The sequence below is a fragment of the Hyposmocoma kahamanoa genome, unplaced genomic scaffold (assembly GCF_003589595.1).
Source record: "Hyposmocoma kahamanoa isolate Upper Pololo Valley unplaced genomic scaffold, ASM358959v1 190, whole genome shotgun sequence".
In the NCBI taxonomy this organism is placed as follows: domain Eukaryota; kingdom Metazoa; phylum Arthropoda; class Insecta; order Lepidoptera; family Cosmopterigidae; genus Hyposmocoma; species Hyposmocoma kahamanoa.
The window spans coordinates 2,406,754-2,428,547 of record NW_020653718.1 but is presented as its reverse complement, the minus strand read 5'-3'; the positions used below and the strand labels follow the sequence as shown (position 1 = coordinate 2,428,547).

Here is a 21,794-nt window from a genome sequence, read left to right as displayed (position 1 = left end):
GTGAGTCAGAAATCCGGCGGCCGGATACGCGGCTATCCGGTCTAGGTGCTCGCCGGATCCGGTATCCAAATCATCTCTATTCTTGACAGTCGTCTTCACAAATTCATTTAAGGGGCAATGTATACATACGCTTCTATAATAAGCTTCCGGTTGATATTCAAAATTTACCATTTACCACACAAAAACTTTCTAAAGGTTATACATCGTACAGCTTCTGCGTACTTGGATGACAAAATTCCGTGGTAGTGACCCGTTTAGCTCTTACAGGTAGCCCGATTAAAAATGTTTGAAATAAATAAATGTAAATGGTAAATTTGTACATTCATAATTGTATTTTTGCAAAAAAATTATACTTAATTCCACATTCTACGAGAACTATATTAATTAAATTTATATTGCCGAGCAGACGGGCGTTAAGGAAGGTAACCGACGCCCGCTAATTGTACAAGATTTATTGTAGCAGCTTAGGACGGTAAAATATAACAAATTAACTTCTGTAATCGATCGACAGGTAACCGCCACACGAGGTGGAAGCGGTCGACTTGCAACCCTTACAGGTCTACTTTGATTTGTTGTGTTTGCTACCAGCTGAGATTTCGACGTTGCATACTTTTATTTTATGAAGGACATTTTGCAATTGGCCAGTGATGACCTTGATTGCGCCATCGGACGAAAGGAAAGATGAAGGCATAACCCGTATAAATATTCAAGTAGCAGGCCTGAGGGCACCCAGGTTCAGGACGCTACAGGAGACTTCTACCAGAATTGTATGCTGCAGGAGTGAATCCGCGCAAGTACACGAATGAACTGGGGGCTCCTTCGTTCTCGCCGAAGTAGAGTGCAGTGGCGTAGCGTGGGGGTGCAGAGGGGGCCAGGGCCCCTAAACCAGTAAAAATTATTTGGGAAAACGATATCCTGAACAACACAAAGGTGGCGCACGGTAGGACGGCGAACATAAAAACTGTGATTAATAATTTGAGTTTGATTTTATACAAACCTAAACTACTTTGTATGACAAAGTTACTAATTTCAGAAACGACATTTATATTACTTAACATTTAAGGGTATTCAACCGAACTAGAGGTTATAAAAAGGACAGGTCTGTAGTACCATATAATAGGCAAAGTAAACTACTTATATTGCATAACATACGAAGGTTATATAACTCTAGTAGGCTATTTACATAGGGCGTACTGTAAGTTTCCGGAACTGGCCACTTACATAAACAATATTTAAAAAATAATTACAAAATTTGAAAAATGGAACTGTTTGGCTGTAGAATACGGTTTGTTTCATCTGACTGTCACTTGTTTTTACATTGTGGTGTCATTTTAGAAATTGGTTGTCTACATCACCATGGATTTGACTCGTGAAAATTTTCGTAGTATGATTTTCTACTACTTTAGGTGTAATCTAACAGCTCAGCGGAGCTTCGCTCGGCTTCAAACTGCTTTTGGCGATGAAGCACACAACATCGATGCTGTGCGCCGTATGATCAAAACAGACAGGCATGTGACATACCATGAGATTCGGGCATACTACACAAACATTTGGATGTCAAAAAGCTGTGCTCTCGATGGATCCCACACAATTTGACTGAGGCTCAAAAATCGGATCGCGTCACTTGGCACGACGCCATGCTTACCGGATTCAACGAAGGGGCGTCAAATTTGATGTGGGACATAGTAACAGGTGACGAAATATGGATTTATAGTTACGATCCCAAAACAAAACAGCAATCGAGCGTATGGGCCTTTCGAGATGAGCCGAAACCGACCAAAGTGGCGCGCGTGCAAAGTACCTCTAAACGAATGATTGCTTCTTTTTTTAATAAAACTGGACACGTGGCTACTGTTGCTTTGGAGAATCGTTATGCCATGAATAGTGATTGGTACACGACCATTTATTTGCCGAAAGTTACAGACAAACTCCGTAAAAATAAACGCCGTATTATCTAGCACCACGATAATACCAGTTCTCACACGGCCAGACAGACAAATGAATTTTTGAAGGTGAACAACGTTGACCTTATGAGCCATCCCGGTCCCGACCTGGCACCTTGTGACTTTTATTTATTTCCAAAAATTAAGAACCAGTTACGCGATCAACGATTTTCATCACCTGAAGAGGCTGTCGAAGAGTATGAAAAATATGTTTCATAGATTGTCACGGAGGAGTGGCGTAAATGTTTTCAAAATTGGTTCATTCGTTTGAAAAACGAATAACTATATAAGCAACCCTATCAACCACTAAGACCACAAATAATGACTGCAGGCTTATTCACAGTTAAAACTAGAGTAATCTTAGTACAGAGTTCTAAAAAAACCGACCTCGGTGTGTGCGCGAAACCGGATTCATCTCCTAGTTTCCCACCCTTAGAGGTGGAATATTTCCTTCAAATTTAAATGGGACCAATACTGAGATATCCTCTTTTCAACAAAAAAAAAGAATCATCAAAATCGGTTCACAAATGAGTTATCGCGTAATATACTTACAAAAAAACATACAGTCGAATTGAGAACCTCCTCCTTTTTTTAAGTCGGTTAAAAATGACATGATCATTAAATTTTTGTTATAAATTTATGAATAAGAAGCTTACTGTCTCTGCGTCTGTGTTCATCATGCTCATTTGTAAAGGTTAAAAAAAACTAAATATAGTCAAAGATAGAAAATTTCATCATGCCCTGGTAACATTTCCTTTGAATGACTAAGCTTATTCTTGACGGAAGTAGCTGCTAATCTTCTGGTCATTGAAAGTTTAAACGAAGCGAACTAATAGCTAAACAGGCGTGTTCTTGGCAATCGCAAACTATCGTTGACCTCATCCTGACTTTACAAATTAATTATGGTCAAGAGTAAACTTACTTACTTACTTATGTAAATAAAAATTGATAGCTTTATAGCGTATAATAAAAAAACTGTGTGGATGTAAACTCGTATCCTTGATATAATAAATATAATAAAGCATATGTGATGGCTACGTCAAATGAGTTATTCCTTCTTCCTCGCATTGTTTGAGAAAAGCACTATACATGCTTCGGCGGGAGCGGGGATTGACTCGTATTAATACAAAACCTTGCTGGCACTCGGCGGTGTAGCTCATACTCGTCCAACAATCCCTTCCTTCCCGGCCTCTGCAATAATGTAGGGAAAAGGTGTACCGGATCATCTGGTACTTAAGGGAGAATGGTGGTAGATTAAAAGATATTCAGCTTACAGCAGATGTAAAAGCGTTGAATGATAGAAAATTTATATATTTACGTGTTGTCTTACTAAAAACGTTTTATTTTTTGATCTTTTATTATATTTGAATCATTTTAAAATGCTACTAAGGGATCGTCTTGGACACCCCGGTGTCCAAGATGATCCTAAGTGTATGGGCAAGATGATCCAGGGAATCACCTTGCCTCTATTTAGGAAAATCTCTAGGTTTTGGTAGAAACAAATGAAAACAACAACTTTTTAAACTTTACAAAGTCCTCACTTATGTAATCTAGGTATATGAAACAACAATTACGGAACTTCGAGAACAAATAATCCTAATTAATTTATATCTTACAGGTACCTAAGGGTGGGCGATATTGTTTTTTATGGCAAGTTACTATCCACGTCTCCATTTCTTTAATGTACTTTACGAGCTCGATTTCCTGTTTAACACATCTGATGAAAACAGTGTTTTTTTTGCACCTAAATATTTCATTGAACTGACAGACCCTTTATTTTTACCTTTAGCCCGTCTTTTTAATGACATTAACGCGTACCTGCTGGTAACTATTTACTTGCCGATCTATGTGGCATCCTACTTTTTACGCCTCTAGTTCTTTAGATCATAATCTTCCGATCACCCACCACGAATGGTTTTTCTTTTACAATTACGCGGCCTGGTATAAAACAAGAAAAAGCATTTATACTTGTTATTAATCGAGATCGATCATGTAAACGAAATCCAGTCTTCTACTATTTTATTCGTATTGCAATCTATTTAATTAAGAGGTTTCAGTACTCAGAAAAACATATACATTAAAAATAGTCCGTTAACAATATATACAGTACAAGATGATCTCCACGGATCATCTCGTACACCAAAACCATAATCGTCTTGCCCCAATTTACTTATTTTTATTTTTTGTTCGGCAAAATAACATGTATGCTGTCTACTGTTACCACGCCATTAAAAAAGTAAATAGAGCATTATACAAAGCCACCAACTTTATTTGTAAGTCAATGCACCAACACAAAAATCTTAGCAATTGATTGCTTAGAATGGAAGTTGGTTAACCTTTTAATCAGCTTTACCTTAGATCAAACTCACACAATTTTTGTTCTTTTCCACAAAAATGAACTTGTCATTCACATCGCTATTACGAATTGACTGATGAAAGGGCACATTGAGACCTACATTTTACTGAAGAAAATATCTAGATGATGTTACTAGTTTCGCTACAATTGAAAAGGATCATCTTACCTCCAAGGATCATCTTGCACACCTTTCCCCTCTTATTTTATACGAGTTTAAATTCTTATTCTTTGTAGGTATAGCAAGCAACAGTTATTTGTTAAGAATGCAGCACGATCCCAGGTAAATATTTTATTTTCGCCTACACTGTTTGAGACAATGAAATGATGTATTATTGTTATGAAAAAATAAAATTATTGTGACGTTTTAGGGTGTTATTCTACTCATGAACACAAACAACTAACTGTTACTAGAGGGACCTCCACAAATCCGCGAAACTATAGAAATACCAATACGACAATAAAACAATTTTTAACTGCCTTGTTTATTATTCAGTCATTTACATTCCTTTCTAAAAAATGTTCTCTCTGTTCGTTCGTGTGTGCAACTAAGCATACGTGTATTTTAAACTCATTGTAAAACCCGTACTTACAATCAGTGCCTTTTGGTGGAATATAGACCCACCCTCTTCATTTACTTACGAACATATTTTATGCAATCCTGACCAAGCTATTAAATTTACTTGTTCCAGATCAATAAAGCTGTCGTCTCCCCGACTAAACAATATGACTTTGATCGGGTGTGTACTCGTGTACACCGCAGTAGCGCTTCTCGGCGTCGACAGCGCCACACTTCCTCATTTCGTGCCTTTCTCTGCTATGTGTACAGTAAGTCCATGGCCCTAGAATAACTCTACGAAAGTTTCACTTATTTTATTCCTCACATCAGACAGATTATCATTGCTGACTGCTAGACCAGGCTTCACCAAAAAAATTGGTTTTCAATTTTAAACATAATTAAAGGGGTGCACGACAGGAGCTTCCCTGCATGATGTAGGTACCATTCCTGTCCTGTACGTCTAGCATACTCTGGGCAACAATCGGCGATTACTTTACGCCGAATAGCAAATTCTTTCACCATGATGGCAAGCATAATAGTGTATGCCATCGATACAATAAGAAGATTACACAATCTTAGCAGGCAGAAGTTACCAAAACAGGAACAAGAAAAAGAATGGACTGCAATACCGTCTCTAATAAACATTTCATGTAGTTTCTTCTGCTTGGTTTTTCAGGGTAGAGTGTATATCCTGTCAGCTGGTTTCTCATTAGCTTTCGGATCAATGTTTGCGAAAACTTATCGAGTGCATCGGATATTTATAAGGTAAATCTGACTATTAAAACCGGTATTTTGTTCTTATTCTCTTGTGACCAAACGGAAGCAACAATTAAAGTGACCGTTTCCAAGAACTAAAACCAATTTATGATTTGTTCATGGGTCCCTCGGACTGTGGTTCGCTTGCGATACGCGTTTGAAAGTCACACTACTAGTCATGTAAAATGTAAGAAGGTAATGAGATTTTTGTATCAAACTGTTCTCAAATCCTTGCCGGAAAATGACGAAAATATATCGCGTTAGTTTCAAATGCTGAGTTTCTCGCGCGGAATTTCTGAACTTCTTAAATTAATTTTCAGCAACCGCAGCGGTGTGTGCAAGACCAAACTTCTCCAAGACACGCCTCTGATATCCCTTGTCTGTGCATTGCTAGTCATCGACGGGATGATCGTCACGCTCTGGGCCATGCTAGACCCTATGGAGCGGCATCTGAAGAACTTGACCGTTGAAATCAGTGCAACGGACAGGAGCGTCGTTTATCAACCTCAGGTATCGATTTTACAATATTTAGCTGTGTATCGTACTGCTGGACACGGGTGTCGTCTTAAATACCATAGCACAACGACGGTGATAAAACTTATCAACAAATCAGTGTTGGGTAAAGTACAGCCCACCGGCCCGCGAAGGGCTTTAATCCAGCCCACCAACGTAAGGGACGTTAAAGTAGGAGTGTATTGCCCTCAGAAATATATCTTTAGTTTCGTTTTTATCGACACCCAAAATATCAAATAATATTTTAGAATAATACCTAGGTACACATAAAATAACATATCACAACGTAAACATTTTAAAAACTATTTCATAAGAAAATGCATTTCTTTTAATTCTGGCCTCTGTGAAATTTTGATTGCCCACTCCTGCACTAAGTAGTGAGAAATTCTAGTGGAGCCATCGGTTGCGGTTGGGCGGCTCAGAATTGTGTCCTCATAAGTAAAGCAAGGTTGGGCGTTAATCAAATCATCATCATCGAATCAAAAAATTAATTGCAATTGATTTAATTGCAATTAAAATCAATTGCAACGTCACAATTAATTTTAATAATTGACCTAAGAAACAATTGAAACTAACAATTAAAACCGAAACTACCAAATAAAAGTGTCATTACGAATACGGCGCTCATTTCTAAATCCAAAATGGCGGGCACGATTTTTCAAATAATGGGTAGTGAGTGGGGAGCGAGTGGGGAGTGAGTGGAATGTGAGTGGGGAGTGAGTGGGGAGTGAGGGAGGAGTGAGTGAGTGAGTGAGTGCCTCCGTGGTCGAATATAGCATGGGCAATATAGTATTAGGGGTGCTCTCGTAACGAATATGGCACTGCTTTCTAAATCCAGGATGACAGGCACGACTTTTCACATAATGGCAAGTTGGTAACGTTTTCGAGGTATTTGGGGGTGCTAATTACGAATATAGCATTTATTTCTAAATCCAAGACGGCTTCCCACTCACTCCCCACTCCTTCCCCACTCACTCCCCACTCAATCCCAACTCAGTCCCCACTCACTTCCCACTCACTCCCAATTTGGAAAATCTTGAATTTGGAAATGACTGCCATATTCGTTACGAGAGCATCCCAAATACTACATTGTCCATGCTATATTCGGAAACGGAGGCATTCACTTACTCACTCGCTCACTAAGTCCTCACTCACTCCCCACACACCCCACACTCACTCCCCCTCATTCCCCACCCACTCCCCACTCAGTCCTCTCTCACCCCCACTCATCCCTACTCACTCCCCACGCACTCACTCGCCCTAAAAATTTATCATAATTGTCAGTTTTTATTGTTAATAGTTAATCAAAAACATTGTAAAGATTGAAAATTTTTCAATTGTTAATTGTAGATATACGCGATTAACAATTAATTAATTGTTAGTTGCGAGAACAGCAATTAACAATTAATCAATTGTTAACAATTAATCAATTGTTAATTGCTGTTTCGCAATTGACAATTGATTAATTGTCAATCTTTAATTGCCTGAACAATTAAATTTTGCCCAACACTGTCATAGAGTGCAGGAGAGTTTTTTAGCATTAAACGTCCTTTAGACGATAAAGATGATGATGATTTTTGACAGTTTCCGAAGATTATTAAAAGCCTAATTGACAAAACGGTTGCCTTCTATGTAGAAGATGCTGGACCCGGTTCCCACCGGAGGAACGCAAGTCTTTTTGAAACGGTGAAGGAAACAACAAAAATGCAGATTTCCATGTCCATCAAAGTTCACATAAAGCTCCATAGACGTATGAAATACCTATCTATAATGCAGGCCTGAGGCATGACCTCTACGGACGCACACAATCGCATAATCTCGCAGTGCACTCGAGTTGCACAGCGCGGCTTACCGCATGCACCACTCATTATAGAACTGAAGCGTTCGCTGTTGTGTGTTTGTTGTTGTCTTTATGATTGTTTGAAGAAGAGTGCCTCAGATTCAGAATTATTCAGCATTTAATTTCTATTTAAAAATACCAATATGCAAGTATTGCACTTGACAAAGGTTATTTTCATATAGCATGGGAATACTGTGATTAATACATATGAATACTTTATTTTATACCTGTAGGTACAATTAAAATAATAATGTGACAACCCTATGCTACGAGAGACGTGTAGGCATTAACGCGACAAATAGGTGGGAGTTGCACTACACTTGTTTTATCGTAGGTGCTACTCGTATGCCTAAACATCTCTTTAGAGTATACTTGTGCCCAGCAGTGCGACGAGGATTCATGATGACTGTTGGAAAAAAAATGTCAGCCAAACAATAATCTCTTTTCAGATAGAAATCTGCAAATCCCAAAACACAACGGGCTGGCTTTGCGCCTTATACGCCTACAAAGGCCTTCTTCTCATCGTCGGCGTCTACATGGCCTGGGAAACCCGAAACGTCAAAATCTCGGCACTCAACGACTCTAAATACATTGGAATTAGTGTCTATTCAGTTGTGATAACAAGTGCAAGTGTGGTCGTTATTGGCACTATAATTTCCGAGCGGGCAACGTTGGCTTATATTACTATAACCAGCTTGATTCTTATAACAACAACGTCAACGTTATGTTTGCTGTTTTTGCCTAAGATTATTGCTATTAGAAAAAATAAAAGTAAGTATACCGAGGTGATAATTGGGCATTCTACTAATTTACATTTAGGTTTAGTGGTATCTGTCCAAAAGCTACTCATTTATATATCAGAGACAACTCATGCATTGATTTAACAACTCATTAGAGAATTACTCGTCTTATTAGAAAACAACAGCATTTTTACCGAAATCCTTACGAGCTTCTGACTTCTCACCAATTTTTCCAGCCGAAGATGACCCCGTAATACAAAGCATGGGCCTAAAATTAGAATGTAAAACAAGAAGATTCGTCACCGACGACACCCAAGAGCTTCACTTCAGGATAGAAATACAAAACAAAGTGTATAAGAGAGAAGTGGCAGCGTTGGATAAAGAGATTGGTAGACTAGAAAAATTGCTTGCAGAACCACTATCAACCAGCAGTTCTAATGCTTCTATCGCTTTGCATAGACGAGTGAGTAAAGATTTATTATTATACAACATACACTATACACGCTAGAATTTTCCTGATCGCAAAATAAATATAAATATTATGATTAAAAACCAATCTGCCTCTACCTCAATTTTATGGTTTCCACTCGTGCATAATATTAATTAAATCTCAAATTCATTTCAGACGGAATTAAATACTCTAGATGAAGAAGGCAGCCGAAAAGACCCCGATAGACGAACCCCAAGTATTACAGGAGGTCTACCAATGCTTCTCCTCTCCGTTCTGCCACCGGTCATTCCTAGAGCCAGTTGGCCGTCAGCAGAAGCCTTCAGAAGCAGAAACTCCGTCAGCTTCAGTTCCCAACCAAAATTGAACTACAGAAAATCCCAACCAGCTATAGACTTATATAACTTCTGTTTAAACAAGAGGGAAGAAAATCCTGGTCTGCTTAAAAGACTAAAGAGTTTCTTCGGCCACAGTAGACCGCAGAGCAGAAAAGCTTCCACAATGTCTATAGCTGACCCTACAGGACAGAGTATAGCGGCAGCGTTTAAAATGCACGTGGGAATGATCACTGGTCTTGTACCAGGGAACAGAAAACACTCCATGGTCTTATCTTGCAATACTTTGCACGTACCAAATCCAGAAATGAAATTACGGAGAGAATCGTTCGCTAGAAGTGGGCCTATTATAAGAATAACTGACGATGAACCCAGTTGCTCAAATTATCAGCCAGAAAGAAGAGTAAGTACACAAAAGTATGTTGCTGAACCAGAAACGAAGGTCAATTTCGTATTACCAATGAACGAAAAACCGATATCGCATCAGAATTCATATGAAAAAATCAAGGGTTCGCCTAGGTTTCCACATAGAATATCTCCAAAAGGAGCAAGCCTAACAACTCTGGATAGAAGGAAGACAAGTACAGATAGCGTTTTTAGTATAACGCCCAAAGTTTTTGACGAACAAAGAAGATACAGTCATCAAAATGTTTCGAATCAAGAGCAGAAGGGAAAAGCTATCTTGGAAAGTAGATGGAAATCCACTGAAGATGCTAGACCAGGGCCTTCTTCGGGGAATTGAGAACATACAAACGTGGTAAAGACTAGATAATGTAAATGTAGAGCTGGCTCCAGTTTGAAGGGTCCAACCACGGAAGGGTTGCTACTATACGGCTTTGATCCAAGTTTGAAAGCTTTAGATGACTATTATAAAACGCCAATAACACTATTTGTTTTTGTACGTTACTTGTGTAAAATTGAGAATATTTTGGAAAGTCATAAACGCGTACCATCGTCGATCATATTATTATCGCTTTACATCAGGTGTGATTTAGAAAAATTAAGTTTCCGTAATATTCTGCTACTTAGTAGATTCTAGTTTGTAGCTTGGACGTAGGTCGAGATCCCAAATATAAGTCATTTCCCTGTAGCATATTAAAATGTATAGCAATATTTTCTTATAGAAAACGTACATAACTTTACTTATCACGCTCAAGAGGTCTTCAAAGTATATCAATCGTATCAAGTATTTAGTGTAGATTGTATTGTTGTGTAAATAAAGTAGTATGTGCAAAGACATCATGATTATCATGAAAGAAAAAAAGGAATATTAACACCAAAGAGTAGATTTTAGATTGCTTTTGCTAATTTTACAGCTACCTTGGTTGGTTTAGTTTTTTAAAAGTGGCCTACTTAGACGTTTGACGCTGTATAGTCTGATTTCTAACATTTATGGCACTTTTAGCACTAGCGTTCGTATTAAAGCCGAAGCGTGGTTAGTGTGGGGTCTTTTATTTTACCTTACTGTTCTATTAAGGCAACAGCCAGTTAACATAGAAACTCATCGACGCCTTGGACGTCAATCATAACATAATAGTTTTATCGATTCTAGAGGGTTTTGTGGTATCTATTATATTTTATGACCTTTTTTCTATTTTATATTGATAATGTTTACATAATAAGGCCATTAAATATTAATTGTAGCGTTAAACTTGGAAGCAATATAAATATTAATTAGTATAAGAATTTATTTTTAGATAAAGAAAAATGTATCAGAACTTTCGCCCTTATTTTAAGAGTGGTACTAGAGACGTGTTCAAATTTTATATAACTGAGCTCTTTATGTTAAAATCTAGATAAAATGTACGGGTAAATTAGTTGAGTGTGCGGAATAATGAGATTAAAATTTTAAAATCAATTCTGTTATTGTTTCTTTTGTAGCCGCAACGTAGTCAATTCTGACTTTTATAATAATTTGGCTCTAGGGATGCTCCCTGTAGGACACCATGCCTAACCCAGTACTACAGGAACAGATTTCGACTTAGTTAAAAACCAAAATGTTATTATAAATTACCTTTACTATCCTATAACTATCATATAATAAAACTAACATTTGATTTAACAATAATTATTTATGTATGCTGTAATCTACTTTATCCAACGCTTCTCAAAGGATCAGCGCTCTTCACAATTCGTTCTTGTATGATACGTCTAATGTTCGCATTCACGCTGGGAAGCTCGTTATGTTGGCGAATTGATTTCTCTATTTTTTGAACTACTTGAATCTGTCGACAAAATGGAAAGTAATGAATAAACTTATACTTAATTTATATATAATACCTATACGCTACTTAGGTATTAAATAATTCAGCTGTATAAATTGAGTGTTGTAGCGCTTTCAATTTATAAGTTACATGGCTGGGTTGCCAGTGCCTGCAAAAGTTACTATACGGGCAGTTTATTTAACATCGTCCACGTGGTGGGGTCGGATTTTTCGCCATAATATTACATTTACATAAGTCGTTAAAACTGTAATTAATCTATTCAGATTGCGCGACGAGCTACCTCGTCTCCACTCAATATGAGCTTCATAACAATGCAGAGAATCCATTCCGGAAATGTACATGATTTGACTTTACACCATGAATTTCAGATTGGCTTCCAAGTTACATGGTTAAGCCCCTAACTTGCACCATGACTAAAGACTTATAAAGGGGACAACGATGAACAGTTGTTGAATTCCTTTAGACTATAAATGCTTACCTCTCGAGGCCAGGCAATGAAGTTGGTGACCATACAGTCGGCAGGTGAGCCAATGCGACCCGTGCGGCCGCAGCGATGGATATAGTCGGCGGTATACAATGGGAAATCATAGTTTATTATGTGTTGAGTCTGAACCAAGGAAAAAAGAACAAATTATTATTATTGATACAAGGTCATATAACACAAAGAAAAATTGTTTCAATCTAAATGGACTGCGTGATTTTTAAAAGGCGTTCACCAAGTTACTGTCTTTTAAATATAAAAGAAAAACAGCGAACCTTGAACTGATATTACAGATTCTCATCTGTGCCTTCGACATTTCGTCATACTCATTAGCACTTTTACGAGAAATAAAATTTCAACAAATTCCTACAAAAGATAATAAAAAAATCTTACCCTAGTAGTATCCAATCCACGCGACGCAATGTCAGTACAACTTAATGCATTGACTTTGCCACTTTTATACTGGTCGAATTTTCCCATTTTCAACATAACTTGCATCTGCCCGTTAATGTTTACACATTCGATATTGTTCTCGTTGAGAAACATGGACACAAAGTCGCAGGTGGCTGTTTTGTTGGAGAATATCATGACTGGCCGTTTTTGGTTAATATCTGCTTGTACTAATTTGAGTAGTTCGAGGGGTTTTTGTGCTTTGCCCAGACGCAGGAACCTGGGGGATAGATATTAATAATTATTATTAGAAAATCGACACGTTATCGAAGCGCAGAGAGTGTAGCTTCCTTGGCGTCACTCAAATTGCATAATTTCCGGGAGTAACTCGTGTGTAGTCAGATGTTTCACCACCACAATATTCAATTACTTTTTGTGAAATTACTCCACTAGTTTTGATATAATTATTAATACAAAAATCGAACACTCGGAAAAAGTTCTTTCGAAAAAAATAAAACATTTAATTACAAGTTAACATCTCTAGCCAGGGCTGGTAGCTATAAAGGTATGTAACTGGGTGACGAAATACTTTCATAGTTTCTCATAAATGGGGCCAGGGCTAAGAAGTCGTTGAAAACCAAAGACAAATAATCATTTAATCAATAGGTAAAATTTTTACACCTGAAAGCGTCATTTTTAAGCTACTTTTTAAGTTACAACTCGTCCACTACGCTGACCTCCCTGAAAAGAACAAGCAAGAAACTCTAGGGATTGCTCTTTTCAAATAAACTTAAATGCTATGGAATACACTTTGAATCATAATTGTGCGGAATCTAGACTCTTGTTGTCTTTCTATACTTCTTATCTAAAACATACTCTTCAATTTTGTAATATGACTTTTCAATTAAAATACTTTTAATGTAAGTTTTAAACTTAGGAAATGATAACTTTAATATATGCTCCGGAATCTTATTGTAAAAACGTATACAGTTCCCCATTAAAGAATCGTTTACCTTAGTTAAACGAAATCGAATTACCATGAGTTTGGACATCGTTCTAAGATTAATATTATGGATATCTTCTTTCTTAATGAAATTATGTACATTTTTACGGGCATACAAAATATTTGAGTAAATGTACTGCAATGCCACAGTCGTGATACCAATCTCCTTCCTTTTCTCTGAGAGAAACCCGAGAGCCTAAACAGTACACAGAACAAATCGCTCGTTTTTGCAACACAAATATGGTTTGTATATCTGCCGCTTTACCCCACTTGAGAATCCCGTAGGACATTATACTATGGAAGTAACTAAACTAGTCTAGCAGTAGCAAATAAATACAAAGATCCGACAAACAAGCGCATAAAAAAATTCAAGAGGTCCGCTGGTTCGTTCCGTGGCTTAGTTGGCATAGCGTCTGCCACGGTTTGCTAGAAGACGTCGGTTCGAATGCAACCGGATCGAAGGAATTTCTTCCAAGTATTCGATCTCAGTATTAATAATCATAACAAAGCTATTATATTGTTATTGATAGTGTAAGTAGCAACTATATTAATTTGAATATAAGATTTAAGAAGTACTAACAAGCAATATCGTCTTCTCTGTACATATTGGCGGTGCCATTTTAGGACTTACCCAGTATCAATCGGTTTCTATAGGTTCTGCTATTCAACGAGTATTATGGGTGTACTATGTGAGAGAGTAAAAACAAGCAATATAAAAAATTAACTAATAATTTATTTATTTCGCGAAATAACTTCGTCAACATTAATATTAACTGATTACAATTCTAAATTAAAACATGGAACGTAATTTTACAAAATTAGGCACGACTTTTTTAAACGGTAGGACGAACCATTAGAATGAAGCAAAGGCCGTGGATTCGAATCCGGGCGCGCACCTCTGAGTTTTTCAGAATTTATGTGCGAAATTTAATTTGAAATTTACTATGAGCATTTCAGTGAAGAAAAACTTCGTATATAAAACCTGCACGTCGAAGAAGGTTCACAATCCTCAGAAACGTGTGAAGTCACCAACCCGTATTAACCCAACGTAGCGAAATGTGGCCTAAACTCTCGCCTGAGGAGACCCGTGCCCATCAGTAGGACGTACAAATGGGTTGACGAAGGAGGTACGATTTAAATACAGTGTGTTTGCATTCTCGCCATATTTAAGAAATTAATAATAGAAATATAGCTAAATCATTTTAAAATATTTAAAAAATTATTGTGTAGTTAGTTAATAGTGAAAATTATTAAGTAGCCAGAATATTGAATTCTGGCTAATTGTATCTATAGTCCATCTGTTTAGGTACTTAAATAAATGTAAACAATCTTGAGATGTCTATTTAATGAAATATACATTTATAAAATGATTTTCCCTTACCTTCAAATACCAAATACAAATACCTAGCTTCATATGAAATTGCATGCATATTGTTATACCTATTGATTTGTAAAGCATGTGTTTCAATAAAAAGATGTATCAAGATTGTTTACATTTAGTAAAGTACCTAAACAAATGGACTATAGTAAAAAGTTTTGCAAAATTGTCTCACGTCGTATGCACCACGCAAGGGCAATGTCAATCTTTCTCGATAGCTTATTTATCTATTTTTTTAATTATGATTAAGTACTGGTATTGTTATAATTTAAAAAGTTGACTGAAAAGTTGAGTTTTTTGTAACGTATATTTGGTACTCACCAATTTTAGGTTACATGAAAGTATTGCTAGAAGTACCTGGCTCCACATGACAGCTATGCAGAGATTCGCACGTGAGTTTCGTTTCAACATTAGAGTCCACAACTTTGAAAGCAGAAACTTCGACACTCGTATCCTCCGCGTAAACTAAACGTTTCAAATCATGCCATAAGAATAGACACGCACTTGTACTTGATGGATTAACATGCAGGTTCTGGTGAACCTGATAGCGGTTCTTTTTTGCACTACTAACTCTTGTTTACATACCACACCACGTGGCATTTCGTGACAGACTAGAATAGAATGTAGTAGTTTAGTAGCAGTAGAGCTCCGTGTGAAAGAGTTCGTCCAGAGTAGTACTGCCACCTTACCTATTTCTGCCGCCAAGCAGTAATGTCAGCATTATTGTGTTCCGGTTTTGAATGGTAAGGGTACTGGTAAAATTAGTCTCAGGGTGACAGGCGCAGTGGTAGTGCTCCTCAGATATGTGCGATTTAAAGCTCTGAGTGGCTCTGTAACTCTTATGGACAGGCGTGTAGCTTACCATCAGATGCACGACTTGTTCGTCCCGTCACTTGATGTTATAAAAAAAAAATGTATGCGGGATGTCAGCGTGACGTAGACACAGTACGGGAAGCAAAGTCGACTGATCTACCAATCGTGCGCTCGATACGACACTCCCCGCCGTCGTCGCTACCCGCACCCCACCACCAAATAGATCTAAAATGCGTTTCTTTCTGCGTATTTAAGGTCATTGTTCAAAAAGTTTGCAAGTACCGTGCAAGTCCTTGACCGTGACCGTTGGATCAAGTTTCTTTACCGCAACTAAATATATAATAGGAATTTGCGAAATTTTTTTTTCTTTTTTTTAGTGATTTGGGTTCAGTTTCTGATGTAGACATATAAGTATGGCGAGAATGCAAATCAACACATTGTATAATACTTAGTAACTAAAAACACAAAGAGTAAAACTTACTTTTGAGGTACATGTGGCAATATTCTATGAATATTAGAAGTTGTAACTTTTTTCAATGACTCGGGATCGACAAATGAGTTGACAGCTTCAGGCAACTCATGGGGCATGGTTGCACTGACCAAGGTCAACTGGCAGCCTTGCGGTGGCACTTGTATATCAACTTTGTATTGGATCTGAAATTAGAACAACAATGTGATGTAATTTGTAAAAGGTATATATTAAGTATTAACTATATAACTCATTTTATTTTTTTTATATTTATTTTTTTCAAAGAAACCAACGTTTCGGGCGTTGTATAGGTCCCATGGTCACGTTTGACTGAGATGTTACTGTCATCCACCAGTTATGTCCGATATTAATGCAAACCACCCTATTTTTTCACTATAGTTACAAAAGTTATTAATAAAATACCTTATTTTTAATTTTACAAAGAAACATTCGAATTTACGCAACATTACGTTTTACAAATTATTTTATTTAAACAAATTATTTTTTTTATTTTATTTTATTTTAATAAAATCTTTTGTATGAAAACAGGGCTATGAAATACATTAACCTTATGATTATAGTAAATGTCTCTGTTCATTTTATAATACAATTTCTCACAATAGATTAATCCCGGCGGCGCCCATTGGGGGGAAGGTATGGCTCGGGATCCTTCGGCATCCTTACATGTAAGCGCACACTGATGGCAAATATGTAGCAGTATCCTTAGGCATGCGGAAGTGTACATTCCCTTTTTTTTCTATATAAGTTTTAATTATAGTGATCCTCCCTACCGGTGCTTAGGGTATACGAGAAGGGCACTGTAACCTGTACAAGCAAGCCCGCACAGTGAGCTTCTCAGTCAGGTCCTGACCCCAGATTAGCCCAGTCACAGATTTCATCCAGTTCTCAAAAGGCTAGTGCCCTGGGTGAGCTGCCCCGGGTACACGCTCATTTCCCCTTGTGCACTGCACAAGTAATGGTTGCCACTGCTAAGTCATTGACTCTAAAGTCCACTACCAAATCTCCATTTTGATGGTGGAGCTGTATGCCGAAGTGTACAAATCGCTTCTAGCCCCTATTCAAATCAGTCGTAATGTCAAACGTAAAAGCCCGCCGAAGCATCCCCAAGGCTGCCGAGGCATTCAGGAGCCGATCGGTATTCCTAAGCTTACCGCAGCTTTGTTTTCATGGCTTTCTACTATTGTTGAAATTTCAACTATAATTGTCATACCATAGAGTTATATTACAAATCATCACCTAAAAATTCCCCGCAGTGCCGTCCAGTCAGAGAGCACCGAGCTTAACTATCATCCTTACACATATCATAATATTCATCCAACTGTCTATAAAATACCACTGAAATCAAGCAATAATACTTACAGCAAATTTCCTCAACAACATTGAAAGCTTTTCAATAAAACTGTCATCCAATAACGTATCAGCTTCGTCCAAAACCAGATGATGTACATTATGTATCTTGAATATTCCTGTAGTCACCAATTTACTGTATGCTCCAAGTGTTGTTACAAGCATGTCGCAGTATTCTATTGGTGGATTTAACATCTTCTGTTTTGTTCTACCTCCAACTAAGGTCATTACATTAAGATTTAGGTGGTGACCAATATTTTGAGCCACTTCCCCTATTTGAGTAGCTGAAATAGAATATTGGTTTTATGTTTTAATATAATGGTTATACAAAAACATTTTTAAGGCATTTGATGTCACTACCACAGCTTCAAGTTCTGATAATCAGAAATAGAAAAGAAAGATTTTATACAATTAATGTCCAAATTTAAAAGTTAGAATAATGTCTACTGCGAAAACTGTCCATATATAATGTCCTATTAAAATATTTCGTTAGACATAATGTAAATTTTTTTTGTAGTATCAAGTGACGGGACGTTCAAGTCGTGGGCCAGATGGTAAGCAACACGCCTATCCATAACAGTTGCAGTGCCACTCAGAGCTTTAAATCATAAAGATCAAAGAATCATATTAACATCCTAAATTCGAAACTTCACAAGGGAGATATCGTACCCTACCTCAGCAACCCCTCCCCCCAATTTCAAACTCAGCGATTCTAAAGCTCTACATCACCAAATATTAGCCCAACACATGTCCTACTGACTAATATGTGGCTTTGGTAAGTTTTTTCACATTTTTTTTAATGTTAGAGACACTGTGTGGTTTTAGGATACAGCGGTATCAAAATTGGAAGGTAAATTTATGAAGAGAGGAGTCTCTTATCCCACAAAATCTCGGCAGAAATAAAAATAAAGCAAGTAGTCATTATGAGGAAATCAATGTATTTATTCTGTAAGCCATCATGACACTAAAAATTTAAATCAAAATTGAAATAATCACAGACAACCTACATACAAGATGTATCAGCAAAAAGGTTTTCCAACAAAATTGTATGCCTCTAATGATTTTACATGAACGCATGGTTTAAAAGTCTTACCTAATTCTCTGCTCGGCGTAATAACAACAGCCAATGGACTATTAAAATCATCTTCTAAGGATGGTTTCCATTCCAAGAGATGTTGAAAAATCGGGAGTAAATAAGTCAAAGTCTTCCCGCACCCCGTCTCAGCTGTTACTACAGTGTTATGGCCTTTAAGAATAGACGGTATTGCCTTCGCCTGAATCGCAGTTGGCAATGAAAAGCCTTGATGCGACATAACCTCTATTAACTCAGCATTAAGACCGATTTCAGCAAAACTTTTCTTATATACTTCTTGTTCTTCCTTTTTATTGGCGTTTCCGTGAACGACAAAGTAATCCCCCTTAGATTTGTTGTTCAACCAGCCTTTAGAAGCCAATGGTATCCCCTCAAACTTGCTGTAACTTTGACCGTCGTAATGGTTAAATTCCGGCCGTTCACAAGATATAATCGGAAGTTTCTTACTTGCGCGCTGTACGTTATAATATCGACAGTAGGTCGTATTCAATATTTGCCGAACTTTCGACATCTTTAAAGAGTTATTACGACAAATTCGCATAAAATAACATGCTGCAATGCAATATTTTGAAAACGTCAAATCGAAAATGACGTTTGCTCAGAACATTATAGCAGCCTATTAGCAGCGTTGCCAATGTCAATTGTTCAAAATCCCCAAATTTGGGGAGAGCAAAGTTCATATTCCCCTCAAATAATAAAGAATTAAGAAACTCAAATTGTAACCATCTTTTGACAACGCACACGTTACGGTTACTGTTAATGTAAACAGAATGTAAAGCAAATTATAAAATTAGATAACCTTCACTTTAATGACATTCAACATTAATCAGTCTTTGAAAAAAAAAAAAACAATTTTGTTTGCATTACAAAATTATGTAACCTTTTAACTAACATTAATTATTTGGTGACACTATGTTAATGTTAGAAATAATCAATTAGTAAATTAAGTTTCGACCTAAGATATTAATATTTAACATTGACGAGTGGTAAGTTGTGGTGTGGAAGTACCAACTGCTCGTCTTTGTTTCTCAATAGCTGCTTTCTTCATACCGGGGACCGGGCAAAGCGGGAGAAAGGATCGCGAACTCCACACGCACCGACTACATATTAACTAATTTATAATAATAATATAAAGTAATTTCACAATTCAGAACAAAGGGGTCTGATAATAATTCTATTTAAGCTGCTTGTTATTAATGCGAGGGATGTGCGATGTTGAAAAACACATCGATATAGTTCATCACAGTGTTTCTAACAGTAACGATCAAACTAGCGATGCATCAGCAATCTATAGATTAAATAAAATGAAATAAAATGATAAAATGTTAGAATCCCCACATAACGCTAATCCCCACAAAATCCCCAATCTAGTTGAAATTCGTTGAAATTCCCCGCAATTTGGGGAATTCCCCACAAATTGCCAACGCAGGACCTCAAAGTGGTCATTATAGCAGATAATTTAATGCATAATTATTACGCACAACTGTCTAAACTATTGTTGTTATACTACTACTACTGCGATTGCATAGCGCGAACAAGCAAATATGCAATAGTTACTACCAGTGAGCTCCAGTGAGAGAGAAATGGCAATGGCAAAAATTTTATATTTATATTAATAAAATTTTTACAATATAAACATTTTTATTCAACTAAATTTAAACTTAAAAAAAAACTTTAAATTAATAATTAAATATCAATTCAATAAAAATTTAATTTATATTTTATTGTTATTTTATCTTATTGCTTTGTCACATATTTGAAACTAGAATTCAGAACTCTATGCAATTGTAATAATGTTGATTTTAATAATAATGTAGATTTGATATAGTCAGGTAGTTCATATCAATAAATTGGTGCCGAAAACAGGCATTTTGTTTTGGTTTATTGGTTAACAAAAACAATAGCCTTAAAACAGCAGCAAATTTGAATTAATAGCGTTAACGCCATTATACACGATTACACTCATTCATCATTTCTGTCGTGGTCTGGCCAGGGCCCTTGAGTCGGAAATTACGTTACTTGAAAAGTTAAATGTTTATGTGCAAACGGTACATTTTACATGTTCGTTTTTTAATTACAAATTCTAACGTAAAAGATATACAGAGTGTAACGGAAAGGTGCACTGGAAATTCAAGGTCGTAGGGAGTCGTCAAATAGTAAATTAGCAATTTTATTATTGAAAATTATGACTAATTAAATTATTTTCATTTTAAAAAATCACGAAAATTCGTTGATCTAAAAATTATATATAAAAATTTGGACTTCGACGTTTAGAAATAATCTTATGCGAATTTTAGGTTTTCGCGATTGTTACACATAGGAAATGAAACTATTAAAATATTGTACTGTTCTCTTGTGTTCTCGAATCTCTGTGCGAGTGCTCTCGAATATGCTTCTCAGGTGTCGAACCGTAGATACGAAGTTTACAAATCACGTATTGAAGCCATACAAAAAAAGTTTTTAATGTATTTAGATTATAAGACAAAACAGCGAACGTTGGGCTAAGTGGAGCGTTGTAAGCGTTATCATCTTGTACCTCTCGATTATAGGCGAAAAGTTAGTGACATTTCCTGTATAACATAATAAACAGTAAAATTGACTCGTCGGAACTACTGTCTAAATTATCCTTTAGGACTAACCAGCTGAGTCTCAGGCGTCGACAGGTGCTGTGTGTGCCCGGGGCGACGACCAATTATAGGCAAAATTCTTTTTACATAAAAGCAATTAAGGAGTACAATCAAACGTCTATTGACATAGATCTGTTCTGTACTAGCGTAAGCTTGATTCGTCGAACGTTTACTAAACAATACTTTACGTAATTATCTATCTCTCATTATTTTGTTTCCTGTCTTAAGATGTGCGTGTTGTTGGTTGGGTTATATAGGACTCAATATTACATAAATATACATTCCAATAATAATGTTTGTTTCTGCTGACTAAAAACTTAATAACTTATTTTTTGTGCTACTTGTGGAGATTTGTAATAAGCATTTTCACCAGTTACTCAACATTTATTTATTGTTAAAAATTCGCTGTAAATTTTCCTAAAAAGAAATAAATAAAAAATATTTTTTTCCGGATTTAAAT

The 21,794-nt window shown here is 36.6% G+C and overlaps 2 protein-coding genes across 2 annotated transcripts in view; one reads left to right on the top strand and one right to left on the bottom strand.

Annotated features, from left to right (window-relative positions):
* Positions 1-11,313, top strand: part of LOC113226347 (gamma-aminobutyric acid type B receptor subunit 2) — a 38,650-nt gene extending 27,337 nt beyond the window's left edge. The window contains exons 5-10 of the mRNA XM_026458933.1: positions 4,989-5,124; positions 5,532-5,620; positions 5,932-6,121; positions 8,414-8,735; positions 8,941-9,167; positions 9,330-11,313. Of these exons, the coding sequence (XP_026314718.1) occupies positions 4,989-5,124; positions 5,532-5,620; positions 5,932-6,121; positions 8,414-8,735; positions 8,941-9,167; positions 9,330-10,229 (1,864 nt within the window). The 3' untranslated portion in view covers positions 10,230-11,313. The remainder of the gene's footprint in view (positions 1-4,988; positions 5,125-5,531; positions 5,621-5,931; positions 6,122-8,413; positions 8,736-8,940; positions 9,168-9,329) is intronic.
* A 194-nt stretch (positions 11,314-11,507) lies between these two features.
* LOC113226386 (probable ATP-dependent RNA helicase DDX28) lies at positions 11,508-19,254 on the bottom strand. Its single transcript, XM_026458996.1, has 6 exons — positions 18,708-19,254; positions 17,627-17,898; positions 16,259-16,431; positions 12,587-12,863; positions 12,191-12,319; positions 11,508-11,712 (listed from the first exon to the last, which is right to left on the bottom strand). Exons 1-6 carry the CDS (start codon positions 19,246-19,248, stop codon positions 11,581-11,583), a joined length of 1,524 nt encoding a protein of 507 aa, XP_026314781.1. The 5' UTR covers positions 19,249-19,254; the 3' UTR covers positions 11,508-11,580.
* Between the last annotated feature and the right edge of the window lie 2,540 nt (positions 19,255-21,794).